Below are 27,641 nucleotides of genomic sequence, written 5' to 3'. Positions count from 1 at the left end.
CACACACGAAGAGATGTCCCCTAGATAAATAGATAACTGTTGGCATCCCCTTTGTATCAGGCCTGTGGCGATCGTGTCACCTCGCCTAGAAAGTTAAAGTGGTTCATTGTTTCTTTACTTGCTTTTCCTTTTCCTAAGCTTTAATTAATCATGATACATTTATTTTTTTCCCATTGAAGGCTATTATTTTATTCTGTGCTGTATTTCTTCGATTTCTGTGATGTGTCGTGCAATTCTTTCATTCTGATGTTTCTTGCAGTCTGATGGCACCTTTGCCATTGTGTGTTGTTGTAAGAGTTCCTTGCAAGTTATGCACTAGTTTTTCCAGGCTCATAAATTGTCCCGCCTTTCTTAGTTGTGATAATGCCTCTACTTCTAGCCATCATTTTATTTATTTCATATCTGCTTTTTTGTCTGTTTTTTGGCATAATATTTTTGCTAGGAAGTTTCAGGTGAAGAGATTACATAAAAAAAAAGATTACATAACAGTCATATCTGCATTGCGGTTGGCTATTCAGCTTGAAATTGCAACTGAAACATTCTTTTTCTGGTTGGTTGTAACTTATGAATGTTACCATATTTTTATGCTTAATCCTGCCTTCAAAAGGTCAGTGGAGGACATCTCATCCGCACCTACGTAGAGTGTTGCCACATGTCACGACAGCGACCATTACTCAACAGCCACAAACGAAGTCATGGGGCATCAGGAGTGAAAATATTTCTGTGGCCAAGCATAGGATCGCATTATAAGCTGGTAGTCTGTCGATGCAATGTAAAAAAACCCCGATGTTGGATGCACTGCATCCCTGACGTCCCTTCAGCCACATATGTGGCCAGATATCATGACCAGTTTCTCATCTTCTTATCTCCTGACTGCTCAGTAATCTGGTCATACTTTTCGGCCGCGCATATGTTTGCATATAGAGGTCCGAATTAAGGCTCATGGACGTATGTTCTTGATCTGACGCTGTTTGGGTTAAGTTTATACCAAAAGTGAACAGCTTATCTGCGTGTCACAAATGTTGTGCTGATTGCAAATCTTTCTACTAATATGAACTCTCAGCAGCATGGAGGGACTTGAACAAAGCTACCGGCTAATTACTGCACCTGCACAAACTAGCAATAGGGATGGGACAAAATACTGTCTTCCTTGCTTCCGCAGAATCCCCTTCTTCGGTCACCCGCAGACATCGCCAGCCAGCCTCGCCCTCAGGTGTCCTTGGTCGCGGCAGTTAATCATTCCTGCTCTCCACTGTTATTAAACAAGGAGGCAAAAAAATCAAAGCGGGCACCGTTGTTGCGAAAACACAGATCATAATATGAGACTAATCCGGACTCGCTCAGGACTCGCGTCACGATCTGAATTTGAGTCCGGATCCAACTTGCTCATCACTCAGATAATTCTCAAGCTCTCAATATGAGCCTGAGTTGGTCTACTCATGACTCACTACATTGATCTAGAACTGCATTATACGTATTCGATACACAAAGCATATGAACAATGTTGTTTTAGCCAATGTTGTTTTAGCTTTGGAGACTTCTCCTTAATCTGCTACACAATGTTTCGAATTGCAGGCATGAGGAGCACTATCTGGATGACACAGAGTACATGCCTGATGAAGCACCTTTGAGTGTAACCTACTGCTACATATGCAGAACTTTACCTTCATTTTTATGCGTGTGCAAAATTAGGTGCATGAAAATCCATTTGTCTGTGCTAAGAGAACTTTCCAGACCAGCTGTGCTGCAAAATATGGCAAGTGGCATTGTATTTAAGCCGGTAGAAAACATCAGTTTCAAAAATTTTTACTCACAGTTTACAGTACATTGCCATTGATCTTCTTTTTCCCTGTCCATATCCTTTCACATTTTGTGCCCGCAGAACAAAGAAGATGGCAGAATGTGTAGTCAGACGTAGATTTTGTGCATTTTTACTTCTTTGTACATTGCCATTTGCTCAAAAGCACACAGGCCGCGTTGCTTGTGGCATTTGTGTTTGTTTTGTAGTGACACTCATTTGTTCTTCGTTATTTTGCAGGCCATTATCGATAAGCCAATGTGTGCAAGGTTCCAGAGCAAGAAACCCTTAATACCACACCTGCCAGCCTTCCATGACTCCATTGCTTGATGCTCATAAGCTAGGAAATTGCATTTGCAATGATCTCGGTGCATTGTGGCTATGTACAGTCTTTGTCAAAATTAACCAGGCTGCATGGTTTGATTCTCACTCGTATAACAGGGCCCTCACGGCTTCCCTAAAGATCAAAAAGTTCTTTGAAGGTGAGAATAGGGGTTCTTCTTACCATACAGAGGTTTAGAGCTTGAGGGCTGGCATAATAGCTTTAATATACGACCGAGAAGCAAAACGTGCAGCCTGGTTGCTTTTGATAAAAACTGTACAGAGTTAGATGGAAGTGTTTTGAATGATTTTTCTTGAATTACAAGGATGTAAATAATAAGGAAAATGAGGACTGCCCTCGAAACAAATTTTTTTTAGTGAACTCATTTTGTAAACAGTAAAATTCTTTCCACACGAATGGCATCAGGCTTGGAATGGAGAGGGTACGAGGCAGTAGCGAGATTAAAAAAGTCACCAAGTTCTTTCTTCTTTGCTCAAGGGTCGTGTAACAGCACTCACTGGCATGCAATGGTTGAACAGCTTAAATTAAGCTCTCAGTTGGATTCCCATATCAGTCACGGTACTAACAGAACACCTGACCACATAGAGCAATTGAGTAAAGCCTGCAACATGTGTACTCTCGTGGTGGGCGATTAGTAGTAGTAGAATCACATTATTTGGTCACTGAGAGGCTGAATGACCATGGGGCATTGTTTCTTTTTCATCTATGCAATATTCTTTCATTTTTCAGTAAAAGAAGAAAAATAAAGGGTGATAATTGTGTGCATTGAAATTATTCACCTTTTGTGCATCTGTGTTTTACACTTCAACCGTTATTCTTAATCTTGTGTGTATGAGCTCGAATCTGCGGATGTTTGCTTATGTAATTCGATGTAACTCTACCACTTTGCACTTCTGCTTTGTCTCCTGGTTGGGGCTTTGTGATGACTGTAGCTGTAAAAAACCTGTGCTGTATTTTGTGGTGAATTTTATATCCCATTGTATTTGCCACTGTTTACTGGTTTTGCTGAAGAGTACACTGTGATTAATGTACTCTTAGCATTAGTGACTTTCTAAACTAAGTTCATTGCTGTGCTCATTTTGCTTGCATTCTGAGGCCTTTTTAAAAGCAGGTTACATTTGGCTGTATGGACTGTAATTTGACAGTGTTATGTTTTTTTTTAGTTTTCTAACAATACTGAATGTATATCCGCACATCTGGAATTCATCGTGTACGGATTTCATTTCATGGTGGTGTTATGGTCTTTGATTCGTTATTTTTGAACTGGAAATTGTTTTATTATGATGCAAGCAATTTAAAAAAAAAACTGACCTATGTCTTCTTAAGCTAAGTGTTTTTAAGCTGTCTTTTTACACTATTACACAGTGCAGTGCCAGTTTTACCAGATTTACTAATCCACAGTGTTCGTTTTTTAGTTTCGCCTGACTGGTTCCCTTGCATCACAAAATGTTCGTAAAACGAGTGTAGTGCTGCTATGATTTCTGCTCAGAATATTGCAACATCTGATGACAAGTCGCATCTTTATTCGCTGTTTCTTGCCACATTCACTCTCCCTGCCACGGTGGCCTAATCATTGGAGCGTGCATTTCGCATGTAGGATGTGCTGGGTTGGATTCCCTGTGCCGCTAGGTACCCACCTGTGGTACGATACGCAAGCTTTCCTTCTGGCTTCTGCTTTAGTGAGTGCCTGGAAATGGGTATTAGATCCCCCCTGTGTTAACGAAAGTGCCTTACACCACGATGCTCTTTGACCAATGCTGCCCTTGCTTCTTAAAAAATTCATCACTGTCATCTTCAGCTCTCACTGTTATTAGTTCCAATGAGCTTGCCTCATCATCATGTTCACAGAAATGGGCTTCAGTGCCATCCATGGTGTTAAGAAAGCTGGTCATTTTGAACCTTTTTCAGAGCAGCGTATGGAGAAACTCGGTCATGATAGTTTCTTCCCCCCTCCCCCTCCTGGTTTCTTGTCCCAAAATTGGCGGTGAGGGTACTACACGAGTAAATCTGGTATGCTCTAATTGCATTTAGGACAGAATAGTGTACAATTTCAGATTTGCTTCTACTCGATTAATTGCACTCTTGGAGACTGTGGAGGTGGAACATCACGTTAGGCATATAGCCACATTCGTGGGCAGCTGTAATCTGGGTGTTTTCTTCAGTAGTTATGCTTTGAAAGTTTTTTCCCTGTGTGCAGTACAACAAGCATAGAAGGCTTAATTAATAAGCAAATGACGGCTGTATCAATATTTTGGTTCATTAAGCATGAATGACACTTGTTAGTTCTTACGCCTGTATAGGCAGGCTTGTGCTGTCCTTCCCTTGAAGCGAGAAATTGTGCATGTTCATTTGTCGATGAAATGGCTGTTGGCTCCATTCCATTAGGTCTATGAATTTGTAGGCAATCATCAGTTTTTCGTGACCACAGGTACAGTAGTCATCTTCATGGAGAATTTTAAGTGCGGAATATTTCTTTTTTAACTCACTACTTTTCAAGCTAGCCCTACTGAATTTACACAACCGGGAAAAGATGTTTTATGAGATTTTATTCCACTTTCGCCATGTCATGCACATAACACCACATGAGCTAAGTGTCTTAGTGGATGTAATCTGGTTTTCACATGCAGGCTTGTGCTCCAGGGACCACAAACATGCTGTACCTTCTGGACATAGCTCACCAGGTTAGAATCGGCAGTTTTTCTCCTTGTATGCTTTCGTGAAGGTTGTCTCTCAAAGAGCAGTTTGTAGGATACGAAAGCTTTAGTTTACCGGACTTTGGTGAATGATGGTGATATGGGCGTTCAATATTCTGCAAAGTTGTTCTGTGATAAGTGAACTATACTCACCGAACTGTCTCCGCTGTGAGTTCTGTTCATTGATGCAAAGAAATTGTACAGGAGACCAAGGGCTCATCCGGCTTATAGCCTTTAGCCGTTTTCTCCTATTAGACACTAAGGAGGAAATAAAAGGAAGAAAATGGCATCATGCATTGGGCTAAGCATAGCAGACTGCCACTTGTTTAGCCATTAAGCCCACCTGTGGGGACTTTGGACAGTGTTCGCCATGATGCCAGTCATGTAAGCACTAGGGTCCAATGCAGCAACTTAGGTAGCAAACCGATTATTATTCCGGTTAACCTCCCTGCCTTTCCTCTTCTACCTCCTCCTCCTCCTTTGGGTGGATTGCAAAACCTGCCCAATTTTTTTGGCAGTGGCAACATTTCTTGCAGCCTAAATGTTTTTTTGCCCGCGTGCAGAAATGACTATAGAGACGTGTTGTTTGAGGCCCGAGTTCTAAGGCTGACCTGTTGAATGAAATTGTTGACAGACATCCACAGCTTTTGATGAGTGTGACCACTGCGTTCAACATTTATTCCTAGTTCCAAATGAACTGTGGATTGTTTGTTCTTGCAGTTTTTTAAAGTTCTCCGCCTGTGCAACACAGGTTCAGTCGTCACACAGAGCGGCCATGGTGCACCTGCTGTGGAAGATTCGACCAGAGGAAGGCACCCTGTGAGCCGCTGCATGGAATCTACTCCTTCTGGCATGGGGAACCACCGGAGTAAAGCTGCAAGAAATAAGCTGCACAAATGCACCCACTGCAGCAAGGGATTCAAAAGCAGATGCCATCTTGTGCGGCATCTCCGAGTCCATACAGGTGACCGCCCATACCACTGTGACCACTGTGGTAACAGTTTTATACAAAAGGGCCATCTGGAGGCACACCAACGCACTCACACAGGCGAGCGACCTTATCGTTGCGACCACTGTGGTAGCAGCTTTGCACACAGAATGAGCCTGGTGACTCACATCCGCACCCATACGGGTGAAAAGCCCTATCAGTGCCAGCTGTGCCCCATGGCTTTTGCGGCACGTTCAAGGCTTGTTTGTCATGTCAGATCCCATAAGGGCATAAAGCCCTTTCAATGTGACTTGTGTCAAAAGAAATTCAGCGAGAGGAGGAATTTGAGCTATCACAAGAAGGCTGTTCACAAAAACTAGCAGTGGTCCGTGATGCCCCTGGTGTAAATGTTTGACTAATCCCAAATTTGTCTACAAGCTAAGATGATTCTAGCTGACTACCCTATGAAAGGTGCCGGTAGCTAACCTACATCAATAATTACATTTTATGCTTTGTTCATTTGGACAAACTTGTCTGGAAATGACAGTTTTTATGCCTTTAGACTGCGCACACACTCTCTCCGAGTCATTCCTGAAGATGGAGAGGGAGCCTGCTATTCTTGTAAACTTGCATGAACGGAAATCAAATCACTGTCACACATGAGTAGCATCACTTCTTGTTGGACCGAGACTTTCGAAAACATTGTACTCAGTGTTATTCTCTGGCGCTAGTTGTCACCCTGCCTCAATAAAGAGATTTGGGGGAGTGAAAGGTTGCACAATAATTCATTTTATTCGTGCAGTCTGAGTGGGATAATTTTTGTGACACTAATTAGAAATTCACTTATTAATATCACTGAACCTACAAATATTAGTATGACAATAAAGGAAAACTTGTTCTTGTGTAAACCTTTGTGTTTATTCCAGCACTGTTAGTGGCAGGAATGAGTGAGGTCAAGTAGGTGTTCAGCCTCAAAATGATGTGTCTTGCGTTAGTTTGAAGAGTTCTCTGTTGTTTGGAGCAAGAACTAACAAATGATTTCACTAAAATCTGCTTTACCATTTCTCAGAGCACTGTCTCTGCTTAATATAAATGGCATATTTGTGGAGCATTGTTTCCACGCCATGTTTAATCTATTTTGTCTGTCAGAATAGCAACTGTCCGTGACCATTTCACATTCTGCTAGCTTCCATGTTGTGTTGGTGTTATTTGAAAAAGCCTTCTTGATTTACATAAGGTGTTCACGATAACACGCTACAAGGTTCGTGGCTGGTAAATGCTATGATTAGTGCCGACGATAAACATTGTATTGTAAAGCTCATAATTTGGGTCCATTGTTTGAAATCGATTAGTGCACATCAGTATCAGTCAAAAAATCAGTCCAATAATAAATGTTCGGAAAACAGTACAAAGTCATTGTCTTAGCATTATTTATCATGGGGGCTGGTCACATTTTGACACTGGGAGGCTTGGACCTCCTGCGCAGTTCTGTTGCTGTACCTTCCCACATGTGACGAGAATAAGATGGCCAACCACCCCTTTCTAACAATCACAGCGTGAAAGCCTGGAGTTTTTATTTTCACCCATAATGTGATATATGCATAACGCCCGCACCCATATCAGTTGTCTCGTCCCTGTCACAGCTTTTCTAGCATGAGCTCCGCTATCTCTTGATAAATTAAGGTATGAGGAAAGCCCACTTCCCCGACGGAGGGGTGGGGTTGAATTGAGGTGTCATCGGCAGTGCAAATGATAGTACAAAAATCCCGCCTATTGCATGCTGCATATAGACCATGCACTTCTTATGTGCCTATAGCAGAAGTAGTGCCGACAATTTTAGGAGAATCTTTGTTGCTAGGCTAAGGAATAGTGTAGACATGTAGATTATGTTCCTGAGCTTAACTGCTAGCCTGTGGCAACATCAACTGGCTTGTCAACTGGCATCAACTGGCATGCCGAAGCTGCTCGTCACAGGCTGTTTGTTGTTTGGGCAACGGAGCCTCCTCATAAGCTGTCACCGCATTTTTGGTAGTTTTTATTTTTATTATTTTGAGGGTGGGGCTGGCATTCCATGTGTCAACCTTCAAATAAATCGGGCATTTCTTCTGGTCTCTTGAAATACGAGTTATGAAGATTTTACTACCCGTCATGCTATTAATTAGTGGCAACTTATGTGTCAGTTCATGGAACTCAGTTGGTCACTCGTTTTGCATGACCAACCGCACCGGTGGCCCAGTCGTTTGAGCTTCTGCCTCACATGTGGCAGGTGTGCAGGGTTTGGTCCTTAGTGCCGCCGGGTGCACTCTGGGGATACAATGGGTACAAGCTTTAACCTTCCTGGTGCTCAGCTTCTGTAGGGTTAAGTGCTTATTAAATGCGTCTTTGAGCCCACCATGAGTAAAAGAAAAAACTTTGTGCCAGGGGACAGATGCCCTTGCATCATAAAAATTCATCATCATCATCATTTTGCATGACCACATTTAAGGTTGTATGCTGTTTATCCTGCATGATCAACAAGTGCACACTTCTGTGCACATTATGTTTTTTTTTGCTTGGTGCTGTGTCTGTATAACTTTGTTTACTTGCGTTCCAAAGTCCATAGACTGTTCGGAAAATAATAAAGGTTGCCCGTTAATCTTCTTGTGAAAATATTTTTAGCGTGAACAGATGTGCGATATTTGGTGCGATATTCAAAGACATTTTCTCTGTGCACTTGTGTTCAATTCGTGTTCCAAAATTTCAATATTTTCACGGGCCAAGCCACTCTTTGTACTGTCAATCATTCCAATGAACCTGCCGTATTGCCATGCGGTTTAATACTCGCCAGCTCTGAAGAACGGCTTTCTGTGCAAGTTGCCTCGCTCACTGACAACGTTTCCCGTCCAAGTAGACACCGCGACCTGACCTAATCTCAGTTCCTGGCCGTGATCAACAAATCCCTACCCATCGGCGACCGTAGGATATTGGTGGCCATTCTTTTGAAGCATGCAGATGTGTTTGACTTCGCTTGCGACCAACCACCGACGATTCCAGCTTCCCATACCCATCACATGATAAATACTGGATCTGCACAACCCATTAGACCGAAGCCATACCACGTCTTGCCTTCAGATCGTCAAATAATCCATGAAGAAGTCCGTGACGTGTTGCACCAGGGCATTATTCAGAAATCGTCAAGCCTCTGGGCCACTCCAGTGATCCTCGTCAGAAAAGATGGCACACAGCGATTTTGTGTCGACTATTGCCGCCTCAACAGTGTCACAAAGAAGGATGTTTACCCACTCCCACGTGTTGATGATGCCATCGACTGCCTCCACTCAGCCTCCCACTTTCCCTCTGCTGACTTAGTTTCCAGATACTGGCAGATCCCGATGCAGCCGAAAGACAAAGAGAAGACAGTGTTCGTGACACCTGATGAGTTTTATGAATTTAATGTGATGCCATTCAGCCTTTGAACGCTCTTGTCACTTTTGAATGATTCATAGATACGCTTTTATGCGGCCTGAAGTGACAAGTTTGCATGTGTGATCTAGATGATGTTGTTATTTTTTGAAGGACCTTCTCCGAACATAACAGCCGCTTTGCGGTTGTCCTGGACTGCATAGAGAGAGTGGGCCTCGTGCTGAGCTCTAAGAAGTGTCACTTCGGTGAACGCCAAAATCCAATAGCTTCTTCCTCTATCTCCGTTTATTGCTCATATGGCTGGCAAGGATGGTGTCAGGCCCAACCCGCAGAAGATTGAAGCTGTAAGCAGTGCCAAAGAGCCCAATTCTGTGAAAAAGCTCAGGAGTTTCTTAAGACTTTTTAGGAGTTTCTGAGGAACTTGGGCATATTTTGAGCGCTTCGTTCCCAAGTTTTCTAACTTAGCCCACCCGCTTACAAGTCTTTTGCAGAAAGACATTCCTTTCCAGTGGACTCCCAAATGCGACTCCGTGTTTCGCCAGCTCAAGCTTCTCCTTACCTCCCAGCCAATATTGCGTCATTCCTGCCCGAGAAGCACCCACTGAACTCCACAGTGACGCCAACGGCATCGGCATGGGTGCCGCGGTCATCCAATGTCATGACGGCAGTCAACACGTCGCTTATGACAGTTGCACACTCAGCAAGTCTGGACATAAATACACTGTGACTGAGCAAGAGCATCTCATCGTTGTTTTTGGCGTACAATTATTTCATTCGTACTTTTGGGGACATGCTTTCACAGTGATCACAGACCATCATTCTCTGTGCTGGCTTGTGATTCTGAGCGACCCCTGGTGGGCATTACACCTGATAGAGTTCCACTTCAGAGTGTCCTACGAAAGTGGCCGCCAACACACCGACGCACGCTGCTGCTCGCGTCTACTATTTTCGATGATGAAAACTTTGACCACTATCTTGCCGCCATTTCCCCAGAGTTTTCGGATCTTGCCACTTTCAAGACCGAACAATGCAAGGATGAGTGCTTGATGCCGCTTTTTGCCGAAGCCCGTGACCCGACGCCAGCCCTTTCTGCATTCACGACTGTTTACTCTATTGAATGAATTACTCATCTAAAACTGCGCACTTTCTCGTCGTCATCCGGCTACTCTGTATTCCTATGTTCTACACACAACGCACAATGACGTCATGGCTGGGCACTTGGGGATTGCCAGGACCCTTAACCATGTCAAAGAATGTTTTTATTGGCCAAAATTGCGTCGCACGCTTCAGCGTTACATAGCCAGGTGTGTGTGCAGTGTCAGCGGTTTAACATTCTGACAACTTCTCCGCTGGGACACTTGCATCCTCGAACAAGTGGGTCTCGACCTGCTAGGCCTGTTTCCCCGCTCTTCCAACGATAACCGATCGGCCATCATGTGTGTTGATCTCCTCACCCTTTACTGCGAAACTGCTGCTCTACCTTCCGCCACCGCTGCTGAAACCTCTGTCTTTATTCTTCATGCTGTCATCTTCTGGCATGGACCTCCTCTTTTGCTTGCGCACTTCTTCATTGTTCCTTCAGAGTCCATAGGTAGCACGTGACAATATTACTGCTCTTCGTACACAGTGCAACATCATCATCATTAGCCTGACGTACCGGTACTCACCTATGGGGCAGGAACTTGGAGGCTAACAAAAAGGGTTCAGCTTAAGTTATGGACAACGCAATGAACTATGGAAAGAAGAATGATAGGTGTAACATTAAGAGACCAGAAGCAGGTGCTGTGTGTGAGGGAACCAATGTGGGTTAATGACATTCTTGTTGAAAGCAAGAGGATGAAATGAGCTTGGGAAGGGCACATAATGCGTAGCCAATATAACCGCTGGTCCTTAAGGGCAACAGAGTGGAATCCAAGCGAAGGCAAGCGATGCTGGGGGCGACAGAAAGTAAGGTGGGCTAATGAGGTTAGAAAGTTTGTGTGGATATTGTGGCTGCAGCTTGCAAAGGACAGGGTTAATTGGAGAGACATGGGAGAGGCCTTTGCCCTGCAGTGCGCATAGTCAGGTTGATGGTGATGATGATATATTCTGTAAGTAGCTCAAGCCAGTCTCCAAAAATGCACATCAGTAGCAACAGTTTGAAACTGAGCTAAAAACAAGCTCCACTTTCCTTCAAGGAATTCTTCACCACAGCCAATGGGATGCAAACTGCATTTGGAGCATCTGTTTCCGGATTCCTAGTATAAACACAGAACCAAGCGCACAAGCAGCGTAGTTGTGAAGTTTAGTATGGGGGGGGGATTCACAAGAACTATGTTCTCATTATAGACTCCCATACTAGGCAAGCCTTAAATTCAGATGTACTCGGCAGCAGTTATACTCTCCTCTGAAATCACATGAGTATCACCTATCAGGCGACTCTGTTAAACATAGCTTCATGCATTTAGCGCAAGTTGCTGGAATTGTATACTTTAATATGTGATCATGCCTGACTCGTATTTAAGCATACATTTTAATTTCTTGACCAAAGTTTTTGTTTGACAAAAACCTGGCAGACTACTCAAAATACAGCCGTTTGCAAGCCTTGGATTGTGGTATACATCTCCAAGCATGAGGTAAGGAAAGGAACCTTCTTATACACTCCTAGCCTACTAAGACTTCCCTTTATCATAGAGTACATTCGTAGCACATCTATAACTGGCTCTGAATAATGTAGCTTTAGAAAATGAGAAAAGTACCCTGTAGTCTGCTAAATTTAGCTGTCTTGCAAACTAAGTTAAAGATGACTGCATGAGTTTAGTACACTGTCGAGAGTTTTTCACATGTTTACTGCTAGCAATTGTGTTCCTCCACTGTGCCATCCCATTTTCCGAATGTGTGTTACTGGTAATTAAAGCAAGAACGCAAACTGCAGAGCAGTGCTGAGTTTTTCTAGTAGAACAGCGATCATTGCAATGAATAACGTTCACTCTTATAATGTGTCTTTGATGAATCTCTGTTATGCATAAGAGCCATGGTAACCGGTACGTTATAACAAACTTCTATTTATCGCCTATGCTACTGACGTCGGCGTCTGCAGAGACGTGTAGTTATATGCTGGATTAAAAGTTCCTGTATGTGAGCTACTCACCTAATCATGAGCAAATATTGCTCACTAAGTAGCAAACTTTGGTTTATGTTCTTTGAGATTTAACTAAACACTGGTAACTGCCTGTATATTTCTAGAATTAAGAAGAAACTCCTGTTGGCTGCGCGTACAGTTTCCGCATATGTGAGCCAGATAAACATAGTTAGTTAGATAAACATATTTAGTGAGCCAGATAAACATAGATAGTTAGAGGAACGATGGCTCTTCCTTTGGCTTAAGGGGGAGGTGGTCTTTGAAAAAAATTTCTGCTAATAAAGTCATAATTATAGAATCTTCATGAAAGATGTATTTTTGTATGCTGATTCCAAATATGTAATTTAATTTTATGTAAAATGTTCTTGTACACTATGCGTAACTTTTTTGCCAAGAGCTTTCAAGAAATTTTTCTGTAGAAAACTTGGACATCAAGATCTGCAATAAGTGTAAAATTATTATCCTGCCTATTGTAGGAGCTGAGTTACAAAGTTTTGAATTTGCCACATAATTCATAAAGGGGAAGAGAAATATGTATTACTGTTTCTGAAGGGTGAACTTCAAAATCCTGTGACTCAACTTCTATGACAGGCAGGATGATAACTTCACCCTGATTGTATAGCTTGATGTCAAGAGAAACCAATGGCTTGCATTCTGTCAAGTTCCTCTCAGTAAAGTTTATATAAAACACACGGCAAAATGTTACATAAAATGTTGTGTAACTTCAGAAGGACTTATTGTACATAAAATTAAATGAACGCTTGGCATCAGCATGCAAAAGTATGTGGTCCTTGTAGAGTTTATAATCGTGACTTCATTTATAAAATTTTTTTTCAAAATCCACACTTCTCTTCATTTGTGCAAGAGAATTAAATGTTCTCTTTGAGGACCTGCTCAACTTGTCTGCCTACCGAGCCAAGCCTTCAGTTGCTTCACCGACTGGCAGTGGGGAGCAGCCCATTCTTATGGCTGCTCGGACAGCCTTTCTTGCAATTGTATATGCGAGCGGCAGCACACAGTGGGCAATAAACTTCCTTGGATATCTTGTGGACGTTTTGGAAGTTCATGGGACGTCCATGGGAGCTTTGATGACCATTGCGCAGTTTGTCATCAGTTACAGAAAATCCAGGTTTAAATTGGTTCTTAAAGAACACGGACCAATTATCTTGTACATACTTCATATTACCACACATTAGCACATTTTTAGAAAAAAATAAACTGTGAATGAGCATAGTATACAAGAATATTTAGGAAACAAGAAATATGAGGAATACGCAGCATCTTGTGCTAATTGTTAAAAATCAGCAGACTATGTGTTGGAAGTGCCATTGTACAAAACAATTGGGAAAGAACAGCACGGCTATCTCAGAATGCATCCATCTTTTCTGCGGTGTTACGCTGTCTCTGTGGCTGTAGAAAAAATAGTAAATGATAACATTGAGAACAGCATCATTTCCACTGATTCTCTGAGCATATTCGCCTCACTTCACTATGCGAATGCAGTTTCACTGCTAGTCGGAAACATCATATACAACGTAACAAGAGCCGCAATAGACGGACACAAGAAAGTTTTGCTGTGTTCCGAGCGACATCGGAATCAGTGGCAATGAGAAAGTAGATCAATGGGCTGCACAGGCTCGGCACAAAGAAATCAAGAGTGAATATTCCCTATGAATGGTACTCTATAAGCTCTATACTCAATAAGCATTCAACCACCATCGTTGAAATCATTAGCCTATGTAACATTTGTATGGCCCAAACTGGAGTATGCATGGGCTATTTAGGATCCTAATGAAAATGATCTAATACTCTAGAAGTGATACAATATCACACCGCTAGGCTCATTGTCTCTGCTTATTAGTATCATGAAAGTGTCGCCAAGCTAAAATGCTATGCTCATCTCACAGATTTAGCTAACCGACGTCACATTGCAAGACTGTGTCTATATCATCAATTCGATTATCATGTTCCGCACGAGTCTTTTATCATGTTATCATTCCTCCCTACTGCACCTCCAGCCGCAAGAACCGTGAAAAGACCACCTTTCCTCCGCATGCCGGCACATCTGCACATCTGTCTTCGTTTTTTGTACGCACTGCGAAAGACAGGAATGACTTGCCCGGCCACGTCATGCCACATACTGACCAGTTGATCACTATTGAAGTTATCAATTGAAGCAATGTTATATGCTCTGTAAGCCACCCCTGCATGTAATACCTAACTCTTCAAAGGGTCTCTGAGGTAGTAAGAAACAAATAAATAAAAATTCTGAAATGAAATATTGAAGTAAATCTTAAGATACACCTAGTAAAAGCTATTTTACCAGAGTTGATGTCATGGTCACTCCAAAAATGATTCACTGAAGTCATTTATATGAATATACATAGAAAAAAATAGGTTTAAAGATTCTTCAAGTGGTTGCTAAGGTAAAGTAAGACCCACTCCATTTTCACTGAAAAGTATGGCATTTTGATCAAGCAGAGAGAGGGAGCAAGGATTAGAACTGCAATGCGAGACTTCGGTTATATGATTACTTGGGCATCATAAAAAAATTAAAGCTGATATAATTTGCTTATTATTAAGTTTTCAGATTGACAGCTGTTGAAGTTTGTTACCAAAGTTAATCAGTCAAGAAATCTTTGTAAAAAATGTATCGAATCCCATTAAATATAAAGCCTGGAGGAATATACTATCGGATGAACCTATGCTCACTGCAAAAATGATGCAGACAATACTGTAAGTGCCATTAGCCCCCTCTAGAAGAATTTAAATGCCTAGATTGCAGTACAAATGAATAATAAATCAACACGCGTTCAGAACAATGCTCGCCAAGGTTCAAATCAGGTCACATTAAGTCGAACAAAAGGCATGAATGCCTGACAAGCAGCGCCCCTAGCTCTCTCCTATGTCATTAATTAAAGTCATTTTATGTTGACTTCGCATATATTGGACGAGCACACTACACAGTTTTATTCTTGCAAAAGAGGAGTCATCAGCATGCGAGTTGTGAGGAGAAGTGGTCACCATAATCGCGTATTTTATGTTCATGCACTAAGCTAGACACAGTGAGAAAAAATATTTTCAGCTGTTTTATTCTGAATGCCTGCCAGTCTTTTAACCCTTGTTTGCTCATTGGAGAAAGTGCGCTTGTGGAAATGTCTCGTTTTTATATATTAAAAAAAAAGCAAGCTTAAACTATGACTTTTTTTAAGCATCTCAGAGGTTTCTCAAAAGCTAACGAATTCTATCCTTTGGTGGGCGCATGGTGGTCGTAGTCGCGTACGCGCCATAAAACTCAACGAGAAGACAAACACGTACGCGATATATCTTGTTGATCGATATATATATCTGCTTTTGAAATTTGCTTCCAGGAATACTTTTTGTCAAAATCCGGCAGATAAGTATGGAAGTCTCTGTATGTTGTGGAAAAGGGAACAGGGAGCTCACATACCAGGGTAATATACTCCGCAAGCTCCGCAACGAATGCGCTAAAATCCATTACAACTGCTACCATACAATCTACCATCTACAATCGCAATTAGCGAAGTGTCCCTCCAAAGGATCTCGTTGCATAGCGTCACCTTACCGCATTTTCTGAAAATAAGCACGGACAGGAGCTGTATTTAAAAACTGTACACATGATCAGGTCCTCGTAACAGGCGTTTAGGATAGGCGTGACATGCGTTGTGCGTAGCGGCATCGGGCTGGACGGGTTTAGTGCTGCGCATTCAACGCGTCGGCGGAGTGTAGTTTCAATACAGTGGAGAGGAATCGCCGCATGGGGTTTCTATTCGGGCAGTTAGCAGTGGCGACGAGCAAACCATCGCACGAGCAAGTTAAGCCGGATATAAAATTCGGATACAAAATTCAAGCATTGCGATGCAGCGGGTGCGATATCGAAACCAACAGTTTTGCTTTCGCTCACGCTGGAAGGTCACCGCTGACAGCCAGTTTTCAATCAACTATAGTGCACTGGAAAAGTATCTCCACATATGATTTCTATTCTCGCCGTTCGCAGTGGCGCTCAGTAAACCGTCGCACGTACAAGTTAAGACGCGGATATAAAATTCAGATACAAAATTCAAGCATTGCGATGCAGCGGGTGCGATATCGAAACCAACAGTTTTGCTTTCGCTCACGCTGGAAGGTCACCGCTGACAGCCAGTTTTCAATCAACTATAGTGCACTGGAAAAGTATCTCCACATATGATTTCTATTCTCGCCGTTCGCAGTGGCGCTCAGTAAACCGTCGCACGTACAAGTTAAGACGCGGATATAAAATTCGGATACAAAATTCAAGCATTGCGATGCAGCGGGTGCGATATCGAAACCAACAGTTTTGCTTTCGATCACGCTGGAAGGTCACCGCTGACAGCCAGTTTTCAATCAACTATAGTGCACTGGAAAAGTATCTCCACATATGATTTCTATTCTCGCCGTTCGCAGTGGCGCTCAGTAAACCGTCGCACGTACAAGTTAAGACGCGGATATAAAATTCGGATACAAAATTCAAGCATTGCGATGCAGCGGGTGCGATATCGAAACCAACAGTTTTGCTTTCGATCACGCTGGAAGGTCACCGCTGACAGCCAGTTTTCAATCAACTATAGTGCACTGGAAAAGTATCTCCACATATGATTTCTATTCTCGCCGTTCGCAGTGGCGCTCAGTAAACCGTCGCACGTACAAGTTAAGACGCGGATATAAAATTCGGATACAAAATTCAAGCATTGCGATGCAGCGGGTGCGATATCGAAACCAACAGTTTTGCTTTCGCTCACGCTGGAAGGTCACCGCTGACAGCCAGTTTTCAATCAACTATAGTGCACTGGAAAAGTATCTCCACATATGATTTCTATTCTCGCCGTTCGCAGTGGCGCTCAGTAAACCGTCGCACGTACAAGTTAAGACGCGGATATAAAATTCGGATACAAAATTCAAGCATTGCGATGCAGCGGGTGCGATATCGAAACCAACAGTTTTGCTTTCGCTCACGCTGGAAGGTCACCGCTGACAGCCAGTTTTCAATCAACTATAGTGCACTGGAAAAGTATCTCCACATATGATTTCTATTCTCGCCGTTCGCAGTGGCGCTCAGTAAACCGTCGCACGTACAAGTTCAGACGCGGATATAAAATTCAGATACAAAATTCAAGCATTGCGGCCCATCAGGTGCGATATCGAAACCAACAGTGACAAATTTCGGTTTTGCTTTCGATCGCTTTGGAAGGTCAGAACTGAATGCCAGTTTTCAATCAACTATACCTTGGGCACAGCTCAAACTTTCCTTCGTCGTTAATACTTAATTGAGGTTGTCCACATGGTCCTGATATTGCTTTATTTTATACATCTATTCAAACGTGCCAACGCCAACCTTGAGAGAATATGTATGATGGCGCAAGCTGCATCGCGGATGGCATCAATAATCGCACACTTTTCGTTCCTCGGGGCCCTACTTTTCGTGTGTTGCCTGTTGTGACCGTTCCTCCAGTTTCCTCTAGTTGTTGCATTACATAATTTGTGTGTTGTCGGTCTGTAAGAAGAATAAGATAGAAGGAGTGCGCTGACGTATCCTTGCGGGATGCTGCTGTTTCTGTGCTTCTCCTGGCGGTTCCAACTTGTTCATCATTGGTGAGGCCGTTCTACGTTGGGGGGGTTTTGGCCAAGGCTTAGGTTAAGACGCAGTTCATGTGAACCTGAAGGCGCGTTTCGCTAAGAGATGTCTTTGACCTCCCCAGGTGGAGGGTTGGCAGCTTGGTTTGCCAGCTTGCCAGCCCAAAGCCTGCCGCTTGAGTCCTTCTAAAAAAATGGCATTGATGCAATTCCTGTGGCTCTCGTCCCAATCGGTGAGGGTGCGATCAAAATGGAAATCCCCAAACTGATTTAACGGGAGCTAAGATCATTGACAGCCCACTATCTGCAGATCTCTGAGTGCGTCCATTTGGCCGTCGAGGCATTTTCTGCAAGTCCCCAGACAACGCTTATGTAGCAGACTTGCTCCAGTGCAAAATTTTCAGGTCATTGCCAGTGAGAGCATTCATTCCCGAACAGCTTGCATGTGTCAAGGGTATTGTACGCGGTGTCGACTCAGCATCTTCCCCGCAGGAAATGCTGGAAGAATTTCAGGATGCAGGAGTTGGAGCTGCAGTAGAGAGGTCAATGGCTCGCGTGTGCCTACTGAGTCTGTGATAAAAACTTTTGCCGGCTCTTCCTGCTCTGATGAACTAAAAATCTGGCTGATATTAAATCGTGTGGACACTCTGCAACCGCCCCCTTTACAATCCACCAACTGTTGGTGGTTTGGGCATAGCGGCAAAGCATGCAAGTCAGAGACCTGCTGCCGTTTCGTTGGAGAAGGTCGTGCTGCTGATAACTGCACCTCAGAGCAGCCTCACTGCTGCTTCTGCAGCAATAACCACCGAGCAGATGATGCCGATTGCGCAAAGCGCAATGAAGAGCGTAGCTTGTTAGGCATCACCAAAGAGAAGTGGTGCTCCAGAGCTGATGCTTGCGCTCTTCTTAACAGGAAAAAAGATTCATACGCTAGTCGTGTGCGTGCTTCTTTTGGGGACACTGAGTCCAACTTGACTGCCTCCGTTGTCACCACTGTAGAAAAAGCCCTTAAAAATGTGTCTGAGTGAATGCTAAACACATTTTATGAGGTGTTGGCTCTGTTCATTGTGGTTCAATCTGCGTCACCATCAACATCCGTTAATGACTGCGACATTGCAACTAGCGTGGAAACACAAGGACAGCGACACAAGAAACCGACGGGACAGCACGCTAGACTTCAACTGACGTTTTAATGCACACATAACAGATTTTTACACTTCTATTCGGCGCATGCTCAGGAGACTGTACCCCCGCCCCCTTCTCTTTATCACGAAGCAGGTTGTCAAGCAAACAGTAAAGATTTAAACCAAATTGACGCGCAAGTTTTTCGACAGATAGGTTAACTCTTTTCTCGTGAGGGCTACTGAGGGTGTGCTCACGCACTTGTCCCCTGCCTTATCAATGCAAAATGCTTCAAATATCTCCATATCACCCTGCCTATGAAGCCGCCTCAGCACTCTCGTGTGGCTAAAGAGTGGAACGCATTTTTCTTCATTTCCGCCTGTTGTTTTGACTTTGCATTTGCGGCAATGTGCGGCCAAATGGCCCCCCGCCATCAGCCATTTGGCCGCACATTGCCGCAAATGCAAAGTCAAAACAACAGGCGGAAATGAAGAAAAATGCGTTCCACTCTTTAGCCACACGAGAGTGCTGAGGCGGCTTCATAGGCAGGGTGATAGGGAGATATTTGAAGCATTTTGCATTGATAAGGCAGGGGACAAGTGCGTGAGCACACCCTCAGTAGCCCTCACGAGAAAAGAGTTAACCTATCTGTCGAAAAACTTGCGCGTCAATTTGGTTTAAATCTTTACTGTTTGCTTGACAACCTGCTTCGTGATAAAGAGAAGGGGGCGGGGGTACAGTCTCCTGAGCATGCGCCGAATAGAAGTGTAAAAATCTGTTATGTGTGCATTAAAACGTCAGTTGAAGTCTAGCGTGCTGTCCCGTCGGTTTCTTGTGTCGCTGTCCTTGTGTTTCCACGCTAGTTGCAATGTCGCAGTCATTAACGAATTCACACCAACTAGCCCAACTGTCTTCCATGATCATCAACATCCGTTCTGGCAGCAACGTCTGCATCTGTGTCAGCTTGTGCAGCTAGTGCTAGCCGCTCGACATCACCTGCTGATGCTTCCAAGGTCCCACCTCACATCTCTGTTCCTAGCAGTGCATGTCGCCCCGACATATGCACAACAGTTGTCGAAATGTCCTGTCCTCCGCAGAAGCGTCGTGCTTCCTCGTCACCATCTAAATCTAGTTCTACCCGGATGAAAGCTAAAAAAGGCCCTCCCAAACTTCCTTCACATGTTGATATCCTCAAATAGGCGGTTTCTGCCTCTTCAATTGGTCAATAATTATGGCAGGTAACAGTGTTGCAATGGAATTGCCGCACTCTGTACTCTCTTCTCTTCTAGGTTTAGAACTACTTATTCACAAACATAACCCTGATATCGTACTTTTACAAGAAAGGTGGTTATCACGTTATAAATCATTTTAAATGAGAAACTTTCGGATCAGATCGAAATACTGGTAGGGGAGGCAGATTGGTAACCATGCTATCTAAACATATATGTCATCAGGCATGTATCTCTGAGAAAATTCTTCTCCCTGACTGCGAGCTTTTAGCGATCAAAATTTAATTTCCGCAGTGTGCCGATATTACAACTGCTAATGTCTATTTTCCTTTAGGTGTACACAGGACAGGCTGTTTAGACTGCTTGGTGGTTGATGAAAGCAGAGTAGTCATGGCAGGGGATTTTAATTCCCACCATAGTGATTGGGGAAGTCACACTGATTCCTGCGGCCAACTTCTCTGGTCGTGGCTGTCTGCAAATGCTGTACACTGCTGCAATTCAAGAGAAATAACTTTTATGCGAGGTGTTGCTCGCTCAGCCATTGACTTGACATTATCAGCAGGCAGGCTATAACTGATTGGTGAACAGAAGATTCGGGTACATCTAGTGACCACTTTCCTATAACTTTCACTCTCCGGTTATCTCTGCTCAAAAATAGTTATGTAACCCATAAATTTGTCAACCATAATATTTATAAAAGTTTGATGTCTGCCTCGCCTCTATAGTCAGTACTAGCAGGGATGACAGAGCTCAGCAGACAGTTTCACTTTTGCAAAGTGCAGTAGAGCACTCAATATTCACTGTGCCCGCAGCAGCCTCTAATACACAGCTGTCTCCCTAGTGGACTGAAGAATGCGAGAAGGTCTATCGTTGCAAAAAGGCAGCCTGGAAGAGGCCATCCTGCAACCAGTTCATCAAATTCGTTAAATTACAAATTTTTCTCTGCATCTTTCAAAAGAACAATTGCAAAAGCCAAGGAGGAGTATAGCCAAAATTTAAACGCTTATCTTTCAAATCCTCGTAATCTGATGGCCCTGTATATATTCATGGAACGTAACAAGAGTTCTCCAGTCCCTCACCTCACTTCAACAGTGTTATCACCACAAAAGGCTCAGGAAACCGTGGAGAGTATTGCTCGGGCACTGGCGTTACATTTCCAGATGCAGAGAAACGTCCCTTTGTGCACAATCTCACCCTCTTTGGATTACACCGAGGCTGACGCATCAGAGCTACTCTCAGTCCTGGCAATGTTGCATCCTGCAGCTCCGGGACAAGATGGTGTCACTGTTGGTACGATTAAAATTTAGCCCAGGATTTTACAGGCAACCTCTTATATGTTGCACGTGCTTGATTGAAAGATGCATGCATTCCAAGCTTTTTGCAGATAGCGAAAATTATTTTATTGATGAAAGATGCAGGGAAAGGATGTGTGAGATAATGTTCGGCCAATTGCGCTAACTTCAAATTTAGTCAAATTAATAGAAAGAATAGTGCGTAGTCGTCTCACAAAACATGTTCAAGATGTTAATGGCATTAGATCAGTACAGGTTGGCTTTCGTCGCGGATGCTCTATATATTCTGCGCATGTGGATCTAGAGAGGAGAATCAGGCTCTCAATATGTAGAAGGGAAGCTTCAGCTTTGGTGACTGTTGATGTAGCAAAGGCCTATGATAGTGTAGAACGTACTATTTTACTTAACAGACTTGCACAGGTACATCCTCCAACCTACATTTATGCGTGGATCTCTGAATTTCTGAAGGACAGATACTTTTACTGCACAGAGGAAACCCTATGTTCTAATACTTATTATCAGTCAAGAGGAGTGCCGCAAGGTTCGGTGCTATCACTGCTGCTTTTTAATACTTTGGTCAGTGACATCCCCATTCGTCCTGATATAACAGATTTTTTTCGCTTTGGCCAGGGATATCCATTCCCTTTTACCAGATTCTGCAGGGATATTTTGATGCTGTTGGAGTTTGGTTGCACCATATTAATTCATCCCTGAATGTTAACAAATGTGGCATACCGGTATTTCCTCCAGACACGCCTTTGCACATTTCATTAATGCATCGCTCTAACCAGATTCCACAAGCGGAATCCATTCAATATCTGGGTGTTACTAATCACCCAGCTATAGATTGGAGCCTTCATATAAAGAACAATGTGTTTAAAGGAGAACATGCTCTAGGCCGGCTGAGACAAATCACCAATAAAAAGTTTGGGATGCACCGTGACACATTATTGTTGCTGTACAAAGCTGATGTAAGACCTATACTTGAATTTGGTTGCATTCTGTTCTCTGGTAGCGCAAACTACTAAATGCAACTCTTAATCTTACTGGAAAGACGAGCTCTATGTCTCTGCCTTGGTCTCCCAAAATCAGTTTCAAACACCCTGCTTTATCTCAAAGCCAGTATCCCTGATCTAATTTCCCGCTTTCAAGTACTCACGGTGCGAACTTTCCTCAGGTCGTTGGACCCGATGACTGATGTCAGGCTGTCTGGGGTATCAATGATGCGGCTGCAATGCAGGATTCCCAGTTCAAATTTATATCTATGCAGATGTGGGTGGTCACCGACAAACCTATGTGACTCATGCGGGCACGTTGAATCTGTGGACCATTTCCTTCTCACTGTCCAAAGTTCGCACTTCAGAGAAAGATTTACCTGGATGTCCCTCTCCAGGTTAGGGCTCCTGTTATCTCTGCCAGTGTTGTTATCCTTCGCTGCGAGCGCCAAAGGATTTGCACTGGGTTCAATGTGTGGGATTCTCCGTGATTACATAATTGCAACTGGTCGGTTGATTCGCTAACTCTTGTAAAATTCTTGAGAGTTTTTCTTTTTTTTTCACTCCAGTGTTCTTTGTTATTTAACTTTAAATATTCTTCTGTCGTTTTTCATTGACACATTTTTCAAAATTTATGCTTGGCTGCAATATTTTGTCGTAATCGCTGATGGAAATTTCCTTGTTTATGTCGCTACACCAATCCCCCCACGTGGGTATGCGCCATTCTTAAGAGGATGAAGAAAAAGAAGAAGAAATCTATGTGCATACAAAGCAAGGATAACATTATTCGACCACAGTCATGGCCTAGTGGTTTGAGCGCCCCTCTCGGCTGCGGGAGGTGGGTGGTTCGAAACCCACCGCCGGGCACCCACCGGCAGAAAAGGGTACAAGCGTCCCCCGGCCTGGCGCTCGGCTTTCGTTAGGGGTGTACGTTTGGGAAAAGTAAAAAAGGGCCACAAGTCGGGCTTCTACCGCACGAGGCAGATTTAAGGTTGCTTGACAGGGGAACTTATCACTCATCTGTCAAGGCAACTGTTTGGTCTAAGACCCTTTTCCCAAGCATCTCAGCCTAGAAGAGCCGAGCACCAGGCCAGGGGAAACCTTGTACCCATTAAAGAAACCGGTACCCAGGGTACCCGGCGGCACTGGGGATCGAACCCAGCACCTCCCGAATGCGAGGCGGATGCTCTACCACAAGGCCATGCTAGGCCACCGCAGTCGTGGCCTAGAGGCTTGGTCGTCCGCTTCGGCTGTGGGAGGTGGTTGGTTCCAAACCCACCACCGGACACCCACAGGTAAAAATGGGTACAAGCCACCCCCGGCCCGGCGCTCGGCTTCTTCAGGGGTGTGCGCTTGGAAGAGGCTCCGCAAACCCAGCTGTGTTCTTTCGGGGGCAAAACCAGTTTCGAACACCATCAGCCTGCAAAGGTGGTTCGTGATTCAGTTCAGAGTTCACAGTTTCGACGGAGTTTCAAGAGTTCGATGAAGTTTCAACGAGTTCGCTCTAACGTGAGTTCAGTGGTACTGCGCCAACTTGAGCAAAAAGCTGCACCTTACAGAAAAATAAAAAGGCCACAAGTCGGGCTTCTGCCGCACGAAGCGGGCTTATGGTTGCTTGACGGCGGAACTTATCGCTGATCCGTCAAGGCAACTGTTTGGTCTAAGACCCTTTTCCCAAGCATCTCACCCTAGAAGAGCCGAGCACCAGGCCAGGGGAAATCTTGTACCCATTAAAGAAACCGGTGGGTACCCGGCGGCACTGGGGATTGAACCCAGCACCTCCCGAATGCGAGGCGGATGCTCTACCACAAGGCCACGCTTCGGTCGCGTACGGCAGCGTACGCTTGTGAAGATATGCTCCGTCTTTGTACGTGCGAGCCCAAATGTCATCGTGCAGTCATGAAAGAGATTTGGGCTCATTGACGCTTTTTTCAGTGACATGAAAGCCGCAGAACTGTATGTTGCAATACCAGACAAGTTTTCTTCTGTGAAATTTGCTGGAATTATTCCTTTAAACCTGCTACTTCAACACTTGCATCAGTTGGCAAGTAGATACAATAGGCTGCAAAGCTGCATTTGTCGTTAATTTATGAACACTCATATGGGGTGTGTTTTTGGTCGTGACCATCTCATTGACTCGGTCACCAGTGAACTTTCCACACCTTATTTCTCTTGTAGCAGGCTTTAGCAAAGACAGCACGTTCGTGGAGATTGCGCCGTTCGCATTTCTTCTCGGATACCTACGTTCTCTTGTGTTTGTAATCGCATAGCAAATGCAACGATTAGTTCTTTTGCAGTATAGAGCTTTCCGGTAAAAAGGGTGATGATTTATAAATTCTGTGCCGTTATGTGTGAAAACCGTTCATGGTGCGTTACGGTGACTTGTGTAAGCTGGTTAACCATATCCCGATGGCGGTACCTGTAACCAGGAGTTTATGCCGAAAACTGGTACAAACAGCTTCAAGGCATGTCACCAGTGTTTTTTTGTTTTTTTTTTTGTATACGGAAGTAGTCCCCTTGGCATGCAAGTACAAAATTCTTTTTCCGCATCCTAATATAGCCGCTTCACAGGAATGAAAAATGCATTATACCCTTCAGTTCCACTAAATGGTCTATTTTAAAAAGTAGGACTACATCCCATAACCATATTGAACAATGCCAGTGGATTTTGTGTGTGTGTGTGCTGTGCCTCTTTTGTGTGTTTTCAGTTTTGCAGGCATTGGAGGAGCAGCAGTAGCCAGGGGAAAAACATTCCAGAGGAAGAAATGCAGCCAGTCACTTCTGACCCATAGCTTGATGCCCCTGTCCTGTAAAATATGTATTGCGGGACGTGTCTTTATACCAGGCACCAAGAGATAAATAGATAACTATTGGCATCCCCTTTGTATCAGGCCTGTGGCGAGTGCCACCACGCCTAGGCAGTTAAAGTGGTTCATTGTTTTTTTTTTCTACTGCCCCTTCCTATTTGTAAGCTTTTAATCCTGTTATTTGTAAGCTTTGGATCCTGTTCTGTTTATTTTTTTTTTCATTCAAGGCTATTTTTTATATTCCACACTATATTGCTTCGATTTCTATGACGTGTTGCGCAATTTTTTCGTTCTGATGTTTCTTGGAGTCTGATGGCACATTAGCCATTGTGTGTTTCTGTAAGAGTTCCTTGCAAGTTACGCACTAGCTCCTCCAGGTTCACAAATTGTCCTGCATTTCTTAGTTGTGATAATGCCTCTTCTTCTAGCCATCCTTATTTTATTGATTTCATATCTGCTTTTTTGTCTGCTATTTGGTAAAATATTTTTGCTAGGAAGTGTTGATGAAAAAGTTGCATAAAAGTAAGGGAGGTGTCATTTCTGCATTACGGTTGGATGTTCGGCTTGAAATTGCAACTGAAGCATTCTTTTTCTGGTTGAGCAAATCTTTGGTTGGTTGTGCACGCATCCGTCTTCTCCCGAATTGAAAATACTTTATTGAATTTGTATTGGCTGGTTGTAATGCATGAAAGTTGCCATATTTTTATGTTTAATCATCCCTTCAAAGGGTCAGAGGAGGACATCTCATCCTGACCTACAAACTGTGTTGCCACATGTCACGATAGCGACCATTAGGCCACAGCCATAAACGTAGTCATGCGGCGTCACAAGTCAGAATTTTTCTGTGGAAAGGCATAGGGTTGCATTGTAAGCTGGCAGTCTGTCGATGCCTTGGTAAAAACCTCATTGTTGGACGTGCTGTATTTTACCCTGACCCTTGCATCCTCATATGTGGCCAGAAAGCATGACCAGTTTGTGAGCTTCTTATCAGGTGCCTCCTTGGTAATCTGGTCATACTTTTCGGGCACACGTATGTTTGGCTACAGAGATCCAAATTAAGGCTCATGAATGCACCTTCTCGCACTGACGCTCTTTAGGTTAGGTTTGTATCCTGATGTTTTCAATTACATTTCTCAAGTTGCATGGGCCGCATTTTTAAGCCTAATGCAGATGAGTGCTATTTTGCCTTTATTGTCAAAACTAGACAGCTTGTGTACATGTCAGGAATGATTTACTGATTGCAAATCATCGTTGTAGTATGAAAGGAGGCAAAAAAATCTAAGTGTGCACCGCCGTTGCAAAACCAGATCATAATTTGAGCCTGCCCGGTCATATTATGATCTGCTGAGCCTGCTCGCTGCTGTGTGCATTGCCATTTGCTCAAAAGCACACCGGCCGTGTTGCTTGTGGCATTTGTGTTTGTTCTGTAGTGACTCTCATTTGTTCTTTATTCTTTTGCAGGCCATTATCGATAAGCCGATGTGTTCAAGGTTCCAGAGGAAGAAACCTTCAAAACCACGCCTGACAACTTTCCATGACTCGACTTCTTGATGCTCATAAGCTAGAAAATTCTATGTGCAATGATCTCAGTGCACTGTGTCTATGTACAAAATTAGATGGAAGCGTTTTTAATGTATTGCTTGAATTACAGGGATCTAAATATAAGGAAAATGTGGACCGCCCTCATTTCAAATTTTTTTTAGGGAACTCGTTTCGTAAACAATAATATTCTTTCCACAGGAATGACATCAGGCTTGGGATGGAGAGGGAAGGAGGGAATAACAGGAATAAAAGTGGCACCAAGTTCTTCTTAGCTCAAGAGCCGTGTAGCAGGACCCACTGGCGTGCAATGGTTGAACAGTTTAAATTAAGCTCTCAGTGGGATTCCCATTTCAGTCACGGCACAAACAGAACACCTGACCACATAGAGGAATCAAGTGTGGCCAGCAACGTGGGCAATTAGTAGTACTCTAGTAGAATCACATTATTTGTTCACTCAGCAGCTGAATAGCCTTGGGGCATTCTAGAAGACAGTGAGTCAGATAGGCGCATGTTTTAGGGCAGTTGCAACATTCAGGAGATGTTGCATATTTTTGTAGGAAAGTCTGTGCTGGTGTCAGGAAATTGCATGCCCTTCGTCAAGTAACTTTGTGACACGGAGAACTGGAAAAAATAAATTATAAAAATAAGCATCTGGTGTGCACCTTAATAAAGAAGACCTATTGATTCGAAAATATCATCCTCAATCAAAAATACAAATTGCAGAAAATGACGACTTTATTGTTGGTGAAAACTGGG

The 27,641-nt window shown here is 43.5% G+C and overlaps 1 protein-coding gene across 1 annotated transcript in view; it reads left to right on the top strand.

Moving 5' to 3' along the window:
• The window catches only part of LOC149329978 (uncharacterized), a 143,257-nt gene that overhangs the window by 21,274 nt on the left and 94,342 nt on the right, over positions 1–27,641 (top strand). The window contains exons 5-6 of the mRNA XM_089559338.1: positions 4,769–4,822; positions 5,586–5,798. Of these exons, the coding sequence (XP_089415464.1) occupies positions 4,769–4,822; positions 5,586–5,798 (267 nt within the window). The remainder of the gene's footprint in view (positions 1–4,768; positions 4,823–5,585; positions 5,799–27,641) is intronic.

Source organism: Amblyomma mixtum, chromosome 9 (genome assembly GCF_055824585.1).
Source record: "Amblyomma mixtum isolate Tamu chromosome 9, ASM5582458v1, whole genome shotgun sequence".
NCBI classification, from domain to species: domain Eukaryota; kingdom Metazoa; phylum Arthropoda; class Arachnida; order Ixodida; family Ixodidae; genus Amblyomma; species Amblyomma mixtum.
The sequence above is the reverse complement of the archived record's forward strand: the minus strand, read 5'-3'. Positions and strand labels throughout refer to the sequence as shown.